At 38.2% G+C, this 12,009-nt stretch overlaps 1 protein-coding gene across 2 annotated transcripts in view; it reads left to right on the plus strand.

The window, feature by feature from the left end:
- Positions 1–12,009, plus strand: part of GAPVD1 (GTPase activating protein and VPS9 domains 1) — a 78,959-nt gene that overhangs the window by 17,777 nt on the left and 49,173 nt on the right. For both annotated transcript variants that reach the window (XM_075015222.1, XM_075015223.1), the window contains exons 2-3: positions 7,431–7,646; positions 8,905–9,748. In XM_075015222.1, the coding sequence (XP_074871323.1) occupies positions 7,431–7,646; positions 8,905–9,748 (1,060 nt within the window). The remainder of the gene's footprint in view (positions 1–7,430; positions 7,647–8,904; positions 9,749–12,009) is intronic.

The following is a 12,009-nucleotide window of genomic DNA, read 5'->3' on the forward strand; positions in this document are numbered from 1 at the left end:
ATCCAATTTTCTCCCAGTTTTTCATTGTTTCATTCTTGTAACTAGGCCCCTCATCATCTTGCACTGCTTACACCTGAAATGTTGTCCTTTTTTTTTCATTTAGGTACTGAATTACTTCAAACTTCTGTTGCAAAATTTCAGGGAGGTGGGAGGTAAGATTTATTAGGAAGCTGTGTGTAAATTGAATGTCTTCCTTTTTTTCTTTCTAGTCCCCACCACTGTTCCTGTCTACCGTCCCTGTTCTTTCCTACATATCATCTGTCTTTGTAACAGTACCTTAATTAACTCCTCTGCCATGCGCTTGGCCAACATCTACCACCACGTAAGCACAGAACAAAAACAGCCCTGTCCAGCTTGTGTGTATTGTTGCACGTGTTACTTTTCAGTCTGCTGAGAAACAGAAATTGAAAGCCCAGAACTTTCAAGAAGGAAGTGCTAGTAAGTAGGCTGGACAGACTAGATCCATTCATTCATTTTTTATGTGTGTGCAAATGTATGTGTGACATGTTTTGATTAGATTAATTATAACCTATTTTTAAATGAGAAATTTATTGTTTTTATTTAAATCTGATTTTTTAGTCTAAAAAAATCAATTTTTTTACATCAATTTTTATCCATCCTGTTGTCAGCATACTTTCTTGTGAGCTGTTTGCTCTTTATTCAGCACTGGTTGGCATCTTTCAGATACCTGCTTTGCAGTGTTCATCAGTGTTCCCTGTAAGCTGAGCGCTTGTGCAGCCATCCAGCTGATTAGCAGAGCACCAACAGTCACCTACAGTGGGCAGTATGTTGAGCAGTAACAGAGAGAAAGCCATGCTAGTCTATATACTATCAAAACAAAAGAGCAGTCAAGTAGCACTTTAAAAACTAACAAAATAATTTATTAGGTGGGCATTCATGGGGCAGACCCACTTCTTCAGACCATATCCATACCAGAACAGACTCAATATTTAAGGCACAGAGAACCAAAAACAGGAATCAAGGTGGACAAATCCAGAAAAAAAATTATCAAGGTGAGTAAATCAGAGATTAGAGGGCGGAGGCGGGAGTCAAGAATTAGATTAAGCCAAATGTGCAAACAAGCCCTTATAGTGTCCCAGTAAATTCCCATCCCAGTTCAAACCATGTATTAATGTGTCGAATTTGAATATGAAAGAGAATTCAGCAGCCTCTCTTTCTTTCAAGAGTGTTGTGAAAATTCCTCTTCAGTAACATGCAAACTCTTAAGTCATTAACAGAATGGCCCACTCCATTAAAATGCCAGCTAACAGGTTTGTGGATCAGGAATGTTTTTGTCTGTCTTGTGCCCATTTATTCTTTGTCTAAGAGTGTGAAGTCTGTCCCATATACAAAGCATCTGGGCATTGTTGACACATGATGGCATATATGATGTTAGTTGAGGAACATGAGAATGTGTCCGTGATTCTGTGAATCACCTAGTTAGGTCCAGCGATGGTATCTCCAGAAAAGATGTGTGGACAAAGCTGGCAGCGGGCTTTGTTGCAAGGAAAAGTTCCAGGAGCGGTGTTCCTGTGGTATAGACTGTGGCTGTTTTGGTGTTTGTTTGGGCAGTGTGTGTGGTGAGGCACCTCTATGCATTCTTTAGTGCACATACAATTTATTTGGCCCATAGATCTAAAAATTTAGAGAGAACACTGAGGTCTGTGAACAGATGCTTCAAGAGTTCCCCAAACTTATGCTTCACTACAGATGGTAAGGAGGTCCACAGTGTCAACGCAGCTGCATAAGGCATGTTATTGGGCTTTTGGAGTACTATTTTGACGTAGTAGGCTCCAAGAGCAAATAGGAAGCATCGGCCTCTGAACCACCTTTTCAAAGGGAGAAGGGCCACTCCAGAATCTTGGTACAAGGAAGGCAGGAGCACACAAGTAAATGGACTGTTCAGTAATTATTGATCTGCAAAACAGTGTGGGAATTGGCCTTTGAAGGCATTGAAAAAGAGGTTCACAGCAATTGTGCATGCTTAAAACACCAAACAGTCCATTTATAGTAATCCTAGTCCACTATGCAAGAGTTACAGTATTTCTAGGTAAATGTGGAGTTAGTGCTCATTGATGGATTGTGTCATTTCTATGCAAACATTTTCAAACTGGATTAACTAGATTTGATCCAGTTTAAAACTCTAGTGTATACATGCCCACTGGAAAGACTTGTTGGTTGATCTTGATCTTGTTGGCCTAGTTTTTACTGGGAAAAGAAGTGTGTTCTTAATGTAAGTGACCACTTAGTTGAGGTGAAAACTAAATGAAGATAAAACATTTTATATTTTTACACAGATTTAGGTACTTGAGTTAGTCTTTTAACTCAACTAGTTATGTGTAACATTTACAAAGTGTCCTCAATGGGATTTTTTTACCTCAATTCAGCTAACTCAAGGTAATACCTCTTCATTTTTGCAAACAAGGAGGATAGACTAATACATTTAATGCTACTTCCTTGCATTTTGTATGAATTTGGAATGATTGTAAGGAGAGAAAACAATTTTTTTCCCTTCCTGGTTTTTGAAATGTGTAGATTTTGCAAGTGTCTGTGTTTAGTAAATGAAGGTGTGGAGCAAAGCGAGGCATGGTCTGAGCTTGAAATATCATAAACTGAGCTTTGTTACTGATTCATCCTTGAGGTATTAAACAAACAACTGTATGTCTCTCTCTGGTTTCAGTCTGTAAAGTTATTCTTTACCATCCAGTCTCCTCTAAAGTAATTTTACTTAATGTTTGCAAAGCTTGTTGAAGATGAATAATCCTGCGTGAAGGCCAAGTATTAAAATCTCTTGAACTCAGATTTTAATTTGACTGGAAATGATTGTGTTCTCACTTGTTCTGTTTATAATATTTTTTTAAACTATCAGCTCTGAAAATACAATTTAGGATTTGAAAGTAAAACTGAGTTCTTTAAAACACGTGCATCAAAGTAAGCGATATGCCTGAAGGGATCGGCAACAGAGAGGGGTTTAGTCGGCAGGGGCACATCCACGTGCCCTCTGTACTGCTGGCATGCCCCCGACCAACAGTAAAATCTAGCGCAGCGATGCTGATTAGCCATGTGAGTTTGCACATGCTCATCCATTTGCAATTTTGTGCCCTGTCATTAACACAGCGTTGCCAGCAGCAGCGCTGTGTTAATGGGCCATCTTGATGCGGCCTTTGTGAATTCCAGGTGCACCCTCTGTCCTATAACAAGGGATTCCAGGAATCTTTTGAAAGTGTTAGATTCTTTGTAATGCATCCAAATTCTCAGAGTTACCTTAATATTCTTTAAATCCTTCAAAATCCTGACTCACCTAAAGCTGGCTAAAGGATATTTCTTGCTTTTTTCAGCACAGTTTTGTGAAGGACAGATGAGTGCACTGGTACTTTTAACTTTTTGGAGACTTGTCTTTGGCAGTTTCCTTCATAAATAACTTTCTGATCATACTTTATTTCCTCCAGAGCTGAAGGTTATGTTATGACTAGCAAACAAGAGGAACTTGTGTAGAAATAGCTGGGTTACTTACCACAGCTGAATTTGCATCATTGCTTCCAGTTACTAAATCTAACTGCAGAGCTTTTATCATATAAAGAATCCTACATTTTAGTCAACAAAAATAACTTATTCCAAAGCTAAGCAATTGAAATCCTTAGAATAATGAATAACTTTCCAGAAAACACAGCAACAGTGTTTTAGTTTCATAAAAATTTTTTAGAATAGCGTGGGGGGATTTTTGTTTGTGTTTTATTATACCAGGTTCCAAAGAGGGTCTTTATGTAAATACAAATGCAACTTTCAAATGGATCCCTTTAGCTTACAGTCCTTAATATTGAGTAAAGGCACAACAGTCCCATTTTTAAATTGTACCAACTGTTAATTGGTGGTAAAAAGCAATGAATAGTCTCCCTGTATTTCACTTTCATTGTGAAAGAAGTTGCTTTTGCAAAGTAGAACTTTTCTCAGATAAATTTGTAAACTGTAACTATAATGTTCCTTACTCTTTTACTTACTTATTTACACACACATGCACTCTTTTACTTACATATGCATGCATGCGCTCTCACAGAATGATTTTTGGTTCACAAAACAGGCTCTTGGCCAGAATAATGCATGATCATAAGGTGGCATGTATTGCTGTACAGTTCTTTTTGAACCAAAATCTTTTGTAGTATGTGACTGGGGCGGGGGAGGGGGAACCCAAGATGCAGTTTTCACTGTTAAAAACGGTCTTTGTGAAACCCCATGTGAGTGTTTGAGTTGTAATTTTTACTTTTAGGATCTGAAACTCATCAGTGTGGGCTAACTTATAAAATGTCATCTATAATGGAGAACTTTGCAAAACTGGGAACTTGACTCCTCTCAAAACACACTGTAATGCCTGGGTACTATAGAGATGAGAGCCATAAAAGTACCTTGGCAGCTGCTCTAATTCATCCTGATGTGCTTATGTACATCAAAATTTTCTAGATTGTTATAGATTCACGTGCTGCAATACTGGGTGAAAACTGAAGAATGCAATGTATATTAGCGAAATCTCATGCAGTAATTTGTTCTGGGCACCTGGAATTTGCCTTAACTAAGTATTTATAATCTAAGAATAATTTCCTGCAGGAAATAATTAATTAGAAATCTTATGCTTCTGGTACAGCTCTCTTACATTAATAGCATTTCTTCCATTTGTTTAATGAAGATTCCCCTTCAAAACTTTTGCAAAAGTACTTAGTATTCTTTTTGGTTTCCTCTTGGTGTAATTTAAGAGAGTCTGTAACAAATGGGTCTTTTTCTTTTGAATAGCTTGACTGTTTAATCACATCAGTGACAGCGTGCTTCTTCTATCTAGGCATTTAAATTGGATGGTTTGCCCCATTAACTAACATTTGCTAAGATCACATCTTTAACTCCTAAGCTAGACAAGTTGCGTCTGATTATGTCATCATATAGTTATTTGCTTGGCAAACACTTCTTACCAGCCTTCATTAAATTTCTAACATATGGTTTATTTTGCCATTAAGAAGGGAATAGGATGTTCACTAAGTACAAGTTAGCAGCTGTTGTTCTGAGATGTGACATAATGGGCTGTGCAGATTTCCTTTCCATTTGAGGTTTCTTCAGTTTTTGTCATTTTAGAGAATTTCTGGATCATGGCCCACAAGTACATTCCTGTGAGCTGGGATGTTTGTGGAAATGTTGAATGAGTTCTACTATTGAACAGCAATGCATTCTGTGTATGTTCCGCATATGTATGAGTGGGGCTAGTTATGAGTTTCTTTAGCAGAAAAGGCAAATTGAATAGCCTCAGAAGATTGTATCTCTATTTCCCATAATGGCACGACTTGTTATTGGTCAAAGGGCTATAGACCCAAATGCTTATTTTAAATTGCTGCATGTGTTCTTGCACATCTTAGTCACGTGTTGCTTTCCTCTTTGAATGCTGGCTTGTCCATGTAATATGTCAAAATAAGACTACTTTTCCTCTTCTGCCTCCCTGAATTGGAGTGCCATCATGCTGGCCTTCACCATGAGAAATTAGAAGCATAATCCCTGAGAATATTCCTCATCCCACCAGCCTGCCACTTCATGGAGAGCTTTACTGTTATTAGTGAAAACAGTTAGAGTTGAAAGCAGTTTAAATTTATGTGGAACTGGGCACTGTTCTTACTAATACAGGGTGGATCAGTTTAAATCAAGGCGATTTTTAAATCATGGTACCAAAAAAGCTAAATGTGACTTTGCATAGAGTGCACTTAATTTTGGAGTAAGCCCCATTGAACGCACTGGCACTTCTAGTTTTTGAGGAAGGTATAGAATGGGGTTCCCTTGGAAAAACACTTAAGCTGAAGTAAGAGATTTTAATGTTTAAGTGCTTAACTGGTAAGCCTCACCTTAAATGGATGAGGCTTACCAGTTACAGTTAACTGGTGGGGCTAGAGCAGCCTCCTGCCCGTGGCAGACAAGGTTTATCCAGCCCTGTGTGGTGCGCTGCAGGTGGAGCAGTCCCCAGTTCACAGCAAGCCTAGCCTGGGTGCACCGCAGGCTGGGGCACTCCAGATTGGCTTTAGCAGACCCCATCTGCAGCAGGCCTCCTCCCCACATCAGTTAACTAATTAAATGAGATTTTTGTAGGATGGAAATCTGAGGCAGGTTGTGGTATTCTGCTAAAGACCCCCTATTCGAATCCTAAAGTCTGGAGTAGGCCTATAATTTAATGGGATTTAACATCCCTAGCTGTAGTAAAATAGGGAATAAACCATTAAGGTCTGCGGCCATGATGTTTCAAAATAAGGGGCATGTAGTATTTAATATAACATGGGACTCAGTGGTAACTGGCAACTCTGTATATTTCCCTTACTGCAACTTTTCGTATTGTGTATTTGAGTGATAGGTTATAAACTGAGTTAACTAATTAAGCAAGCCATAAGTATTAATGAAGCTAAATCTTTTTTCTCCTAGGAACATCTAACACAACAAACAGCATGTGAATTTACCTGTAAAATCATGTTTATGATGAAAGGCGTAGAGAGAGTCTTGATGAAAGATGCATTGCAAAATGAATTAAGATGCTAACCAGTTTGATCCACTCAGCCACATCTGCCTCTTCATCCACCTTCTTTTCTCCCAATAAACACTTTTTCCTTATGATGTTTTGTGCTTGCAACTAGGCTGTGCATCATCATCTTGTGCTGGTTATACTTGACACATTTTACCTTTTTATCCAGGGAATGAGTTTCTTCCTTATATTCCCAGTAAGGTCTCTGTTGTGTCCAGAAGCCATGACAGATTTTTCTGAGTCAAAAATGGGGGCTATATCTTCCCTTTTTCTTTCTAGTCCACATGTTTCTATGCTGCCTCTAGTTGTCTGTGTCTAAAGACAATGTCTTAACTAACTCCTCTGCAGTGCTTGACCAAGGTTCATCACCACATTATCTCAGGAAGAAAAACACTATCCAATTTGTGTCTGTCTTCGCATATATTACTTTTTAGTCTGCTGAGAAACAGAAACTGAAAGCCTAAAACGTTCAAGAAGCAAGAGCTGATAGTTAGGCTAGACAGACTAGACCCATTAATACACTTACAGTCTCATAAAAATGAATGTGTGGCATGTTTGTGATGAGACTTTCTCATTTAAAAATAGCATTAAAATTAAATTTTAGCATAAAAAATCCAGTTTATTTTAAAATGTTTTTTTAAACTACCCAGTCACTGAACCGTGCAGGTGTATGTGAAAAATTTTGAAGATCATTATCTATTTGAAGTGTTCTACAGTGAGCCAGTTATTGTAGTTACATTTAGTCATAAACTTAGCTCTCTCTTACTTCTTAAACTGATCATGAAGTTTTTGATGTTTTTAGTATACAAATTCTTTTTGCCAGTTGGAGTTCTAAAAAAACCAGAAGCCACGTACTGTGTGATGTTTAATTCTTCATGTATTTTCCATTTTGCAGTGAGTGTTGTGTAGTCCTCTCACCCTTAAAGATGGTGAAGCTGGATATCCATACTCTGGCTCATCACCTCAAACAGGAACGCCTTTATGTAAATTCTGAAAAGCAACTTATTCAGAGATTAAATGCAGATGTATTGAAGACTGCCGAGAAACTGTACCGCACAGCATGGATTTCCAAACAGCAAAGGATTAACTTGGACAGACTTATCATAACAAGGTGATAAATACTTTGTGGGAAATTGTACTCCTTAATAATTAAAAGAATTCCATAATTCTTTTCACCTTGTATATCGAGCACAACAGATTATTTTAATTACAGACATTTTTAATGACTAAAAATCACTTTTAAAAAAATCATTCTAAAACAGGAAATCGGAATTGTCACAGATTTGCGCTTAAATATCATGTGACTAATTCCAGTTATTTTTTTTAATCTTTGTGTGGGATGTGTGTGGTGCTTATGTTCTGTTTAGTAGTTGAACAAGAAATTGTTTTTATTATTTAAGCACTTGAATTTCAGTTGTTGGAATGAAGTTCATACGTTGACCAATGCCCCGATTTTTTTTTAAAACTTTCAATAAAGGATGCAAATATTAACTGATACTTTTTTTTTTTTTTTTAAGGAAAAATTCACACAGTGTAGCTTTGTTCTGTTTGTTTTTTGTGTAGAGGTCCTGCTAATAGATTCAGAATGTTGTATCTTTTAGATTTAATTTTTTGTCCATTTAAAAATTAGAACTGTTTAATCAGTTACTGTGTGCAGTTAACTCAGAACAAATAAACACTTGGGCTATGTCTACACTTAGGAAAAACTTCGAAATGGTCATGCTAATGACCAAATCAAAGAATACTAATGAGGCGCTGAAATGAATATTCAGCGCTTCATTAGCATGCTGCCAGATGCTAATAAGAATAAGGGGATTTTGACATTTTCAGGGTGCTTTCGAAAAGGACCCTCATGTAGATGAGCCGCGCACGAGTGAAACGTGGCACTTTCAAAGTGCCGCAGCCGGCGCATGCCAGTGAGGTGCTGAATATTCATTTCAGTGCCTCGTTAATATTCTCTGATTTGGCCATTAGTGTGGCCATTTTGAAGTTTTGCCCAAGTGTAGACATGGACAATATAAGGTATACAATGCTCAATATATTTTTATTACAAATATTTGTATTTGTGCATGTGTATGGGGGTGGGGGGGACTCTCTCTCTTTAAGCAGAGCATTCAGAAGTTGGATTGCTTTTTTCAGCCTGCAGGAAGTGCCCTCTGCAGCACTCAAGTACAGACATAGCCATTCTGTCTTGTAATTTGTATCTCTGTATTTGAAAATGTAGAAAACATCCAGAGTATTTAAATAAATTGGATTCTGTTGTTTAACGGTGTAATTAAAACTGCAATTAATCATACTTTTTAAAGTTTGTGATTGTTTAATTGGGCAGCCGTGTTACAAATAATTTATTTTGCTGTTTTTTCTCTAAGTGCTGAAGCGTCTCCTGCTGAATGCTGCCAGCATGCCAAAGTCTTGGAGGACACACAGTTTGTTGATGGGTACAAGCAGTTGGGATTTCAAGAGACAGCTTATGGAGAGTTCCTCAACAGGTTGAGAGAGAACCCCAGGCTTATTGCTTCCTCTCTGGTTGCTGGAGAGAAACTAAACCAGGACAACACACAAAGTGTCATTCACACAGTCTTTACCTCCATCTATGGTAATTGCATCATGCAGGAAGATGAAAGTTACCTCCTTCAAGTTTTGCGATACTTGATAGAGTTTGAATTGAAAGAAAGTGACAACCCCAGAAGGCTTTTGAGGAGAGGTACCTGTGCATTCAGCATTTTATTCAAACTTTTTTCGGAAGGACTCTTCTCTGCAAAACTCTTCCTCACTGCAACGTTGCATGAACCAATCATGCAGCTGCTGGTGGAAGACGAAGACCACCTAGAAACTGATGCAAACACACTGATTGAGAGATTCTCTCCTGCACAACAGGAAAAACTCTTTGGGGAAAAAGGCACAGAAAGGTTTAAACAAAAAGTCCAAGAAATGGTAGATTCCAATGAAGCTAAATTAGTGGCTTTGGTGAACAAATTCATTGGTTATCTCAAGCAGAACACATACTGCTTTCCTCATAGCTTGAGATGGATTGTATCACAAATGTACAAGACACTCTCCTGCGTAGACAGGCTGGAGGTTGGGGAGGTGCGAGCAATGTGCACGGATCTCCTGCTCGCATGTTTCATTTGTCCTGCAGTTGTCAACCCAGAACAGTATGGAATAATTTCGGATGCCCCAATAAATGAAGTGGCAAGATTTAATCTGATGCAGGTATGACTTCTTTTTTGTATTACACTAAACAAAGGAGGTCAGATAAGAGTGGCCGTGCTGGGTCAGACCATTGGTCCATCTGTCCAGAATTTTGTCTTTCAGCAGTGTCCAATGACTGTTTCAGAGGGAGTGAACAGATCAGGGCAATTTTGAATAATGTATCAAGTCCCAGTTCCTAGCATTGTGAGGCTTGGGGAGACCAGCAGCATGGAATTGCATCACTGACCATCTTAGCTAATAGCCACTGATGGACCTATTCTCCATGACTTTGTCTGATTATTTTTAATTATGTTTTTGGCCTTCAGAAAGTTCCATACATGTATTGTGTTGTGTGAGGAAATACTTTTGTTTGTTTTAAAGCTACTGCTTGTTTTAGTATTCTGTGAAGGTGTAAGTAGAGTAATTCCCTACTCACTTTCTCAGTGGTGTTCACTATTCTGTAGACTATCGTATTTCCCCCTTAGCATCTTTTCTAAATTGAACAGTCTCTGAGGTGGAGGATGTTCCATACCCCTGTCATTTTGATTGTCCTGTGTACTTTTCGCAAGTCTAGTATTGTTAGAGATGGGGCGACTAAAACTGCACCCAGTATTTGAGGTGTGAGCATACCATGAATTTATATGGTATGTTTTCTGTCTTATGTTTCCTAATATTGTTAGTTGTGTTTTTTGCTTTTACTGCCATTGCGTGCTGATTGGATTTTTTTCATCCATGAGGACTCCCAAAATCTTTCCTGAATTATAACATCTAATTTAGATACCATTATTTTGTGTGAATAGCTGGGATAATTTTTTTTCTTTCCTTCTCATCTGCCATTTTGTTGCCCACGTCCTCAGTTTTGTGAGATCCCTTTAACTCTTTAGTCAGTTTCGGACTTGAGTAACATTTTGTCTTCTGCACATCCGGAAGAGAGGTATGCTATTTATCTCACGCTGTTGGGAAAACTGATGGCTAAATCCTAACCTTTTGTTTCCTATTTTTTAACTACTTTCTCACCCTTGAGAGCATCTTTCCTCTTATCCAATCACTACTTAGTTTGCTTAAGACGTTTTGGTGAGAGATATTATCAAAGGCTTTCCCAAAGGCCAAGTACACTTATCAGCTGAATCTCCCTTGTCCACGTGTTTGTCGGCTCCCACAAGGAATTTTAATAGATTGTGAAGGGAAATTATGCCTGACCAAAAGCAAATTGTGTTCCTCTATGTGTCTGATAAGTCAGTTCTTTACTGTAGTTTCAAGCAGCTTGCCTGGTACTGAAATTGGGCTGCTTGACCTGTAATTGCCAAGATTCCCCCTGGAGCTTTTTTAAAAATGAGTGTTATGTTAACTGCTCTCCAGTCATGTAGCACAGAGAGTGATTTAAGCAAGTGATTATGCAGGTGGTAGTTCTGCAATTTCATAGTGGACTTATTTCAGAACTCTTATATGAATATCATCTGGTCCTGGTGACTTAGTAATAAGGCTCCATGTTTGTGACAGGGATCACAGGTTCCAGAGCAGTTTGGGCAGCCTCTGAGCCAGACACAGTGAATGAAGTTCTTCAACAGAACTAGACCCAGAAATGATCTCTCTGGCACCCAGTTGTATTTGCCCTTCCAGCTTGATTGTGAATCTTCTGGGACTGTTTTTGCAACCAATTATGCATCCACCTTACAGTAGCTCCCTCTAGATTGTATTTCCCTAATTTGTTTATGAGAAGGCCATAAAGTCAAGACTTTTTTCTCCCATTCTTAAGGTGTGTTACCCCGTTAAAGAAAGCTATTAGGTTGGTGGATGTGATTTGTTCTTGACAAATCCATGCTGTTACTTATCCTATTGTCGTCTTGGTGTCTGCAAATTGTTTGTTTGTTTCCTTCATTATCTTTTTGGGTACTGAAATTAAGCTGACTGGTCTGTAATTCCATGGGTTTTCTCTATTCCCTTTTTTTAGTTTGGCATTATATTTGCCTTTTTCCAGTCACTTGAAATCTCTCCTCTCTTCCATGACTTTTCAGTGATGATTGCTAATGGCTTAGATCTCATCAGTCAGCTCCTTGAGTATTCTAGGATGTATTTCATTGGGCTCTGGTGACTTGAAGACATCTTACTTGTCTAAGTAATTTTTAACTTCTTTTTTTCCCTGTTTTAGCCTCTGATTCTACTTTATTTTCACTGGTCGTCTTTAAGTTAGATAGCCAGTTGCTACTAAACTTGTTGGTGAAAACTGAAAGTCATTTAGTACTTCTACTAAATGTCTGTCTCTTGTCCTCTGTGTGTTTTTT

The sequence above is a fragment of the Carettochelys insculpta genome, chromosome 21, assembly GCF_033958435.1.
Source record: "Carettochelys insculpta isolate YL-2023 chromosome 21, ASM3395843v1, whole genome shotgun sequence".
Lineage (NCBI taxonomy): Eukaryota > Metazoa > Chordata > Testudines > Carettochelyidae > Carettochelys > Carettochelys insculpta.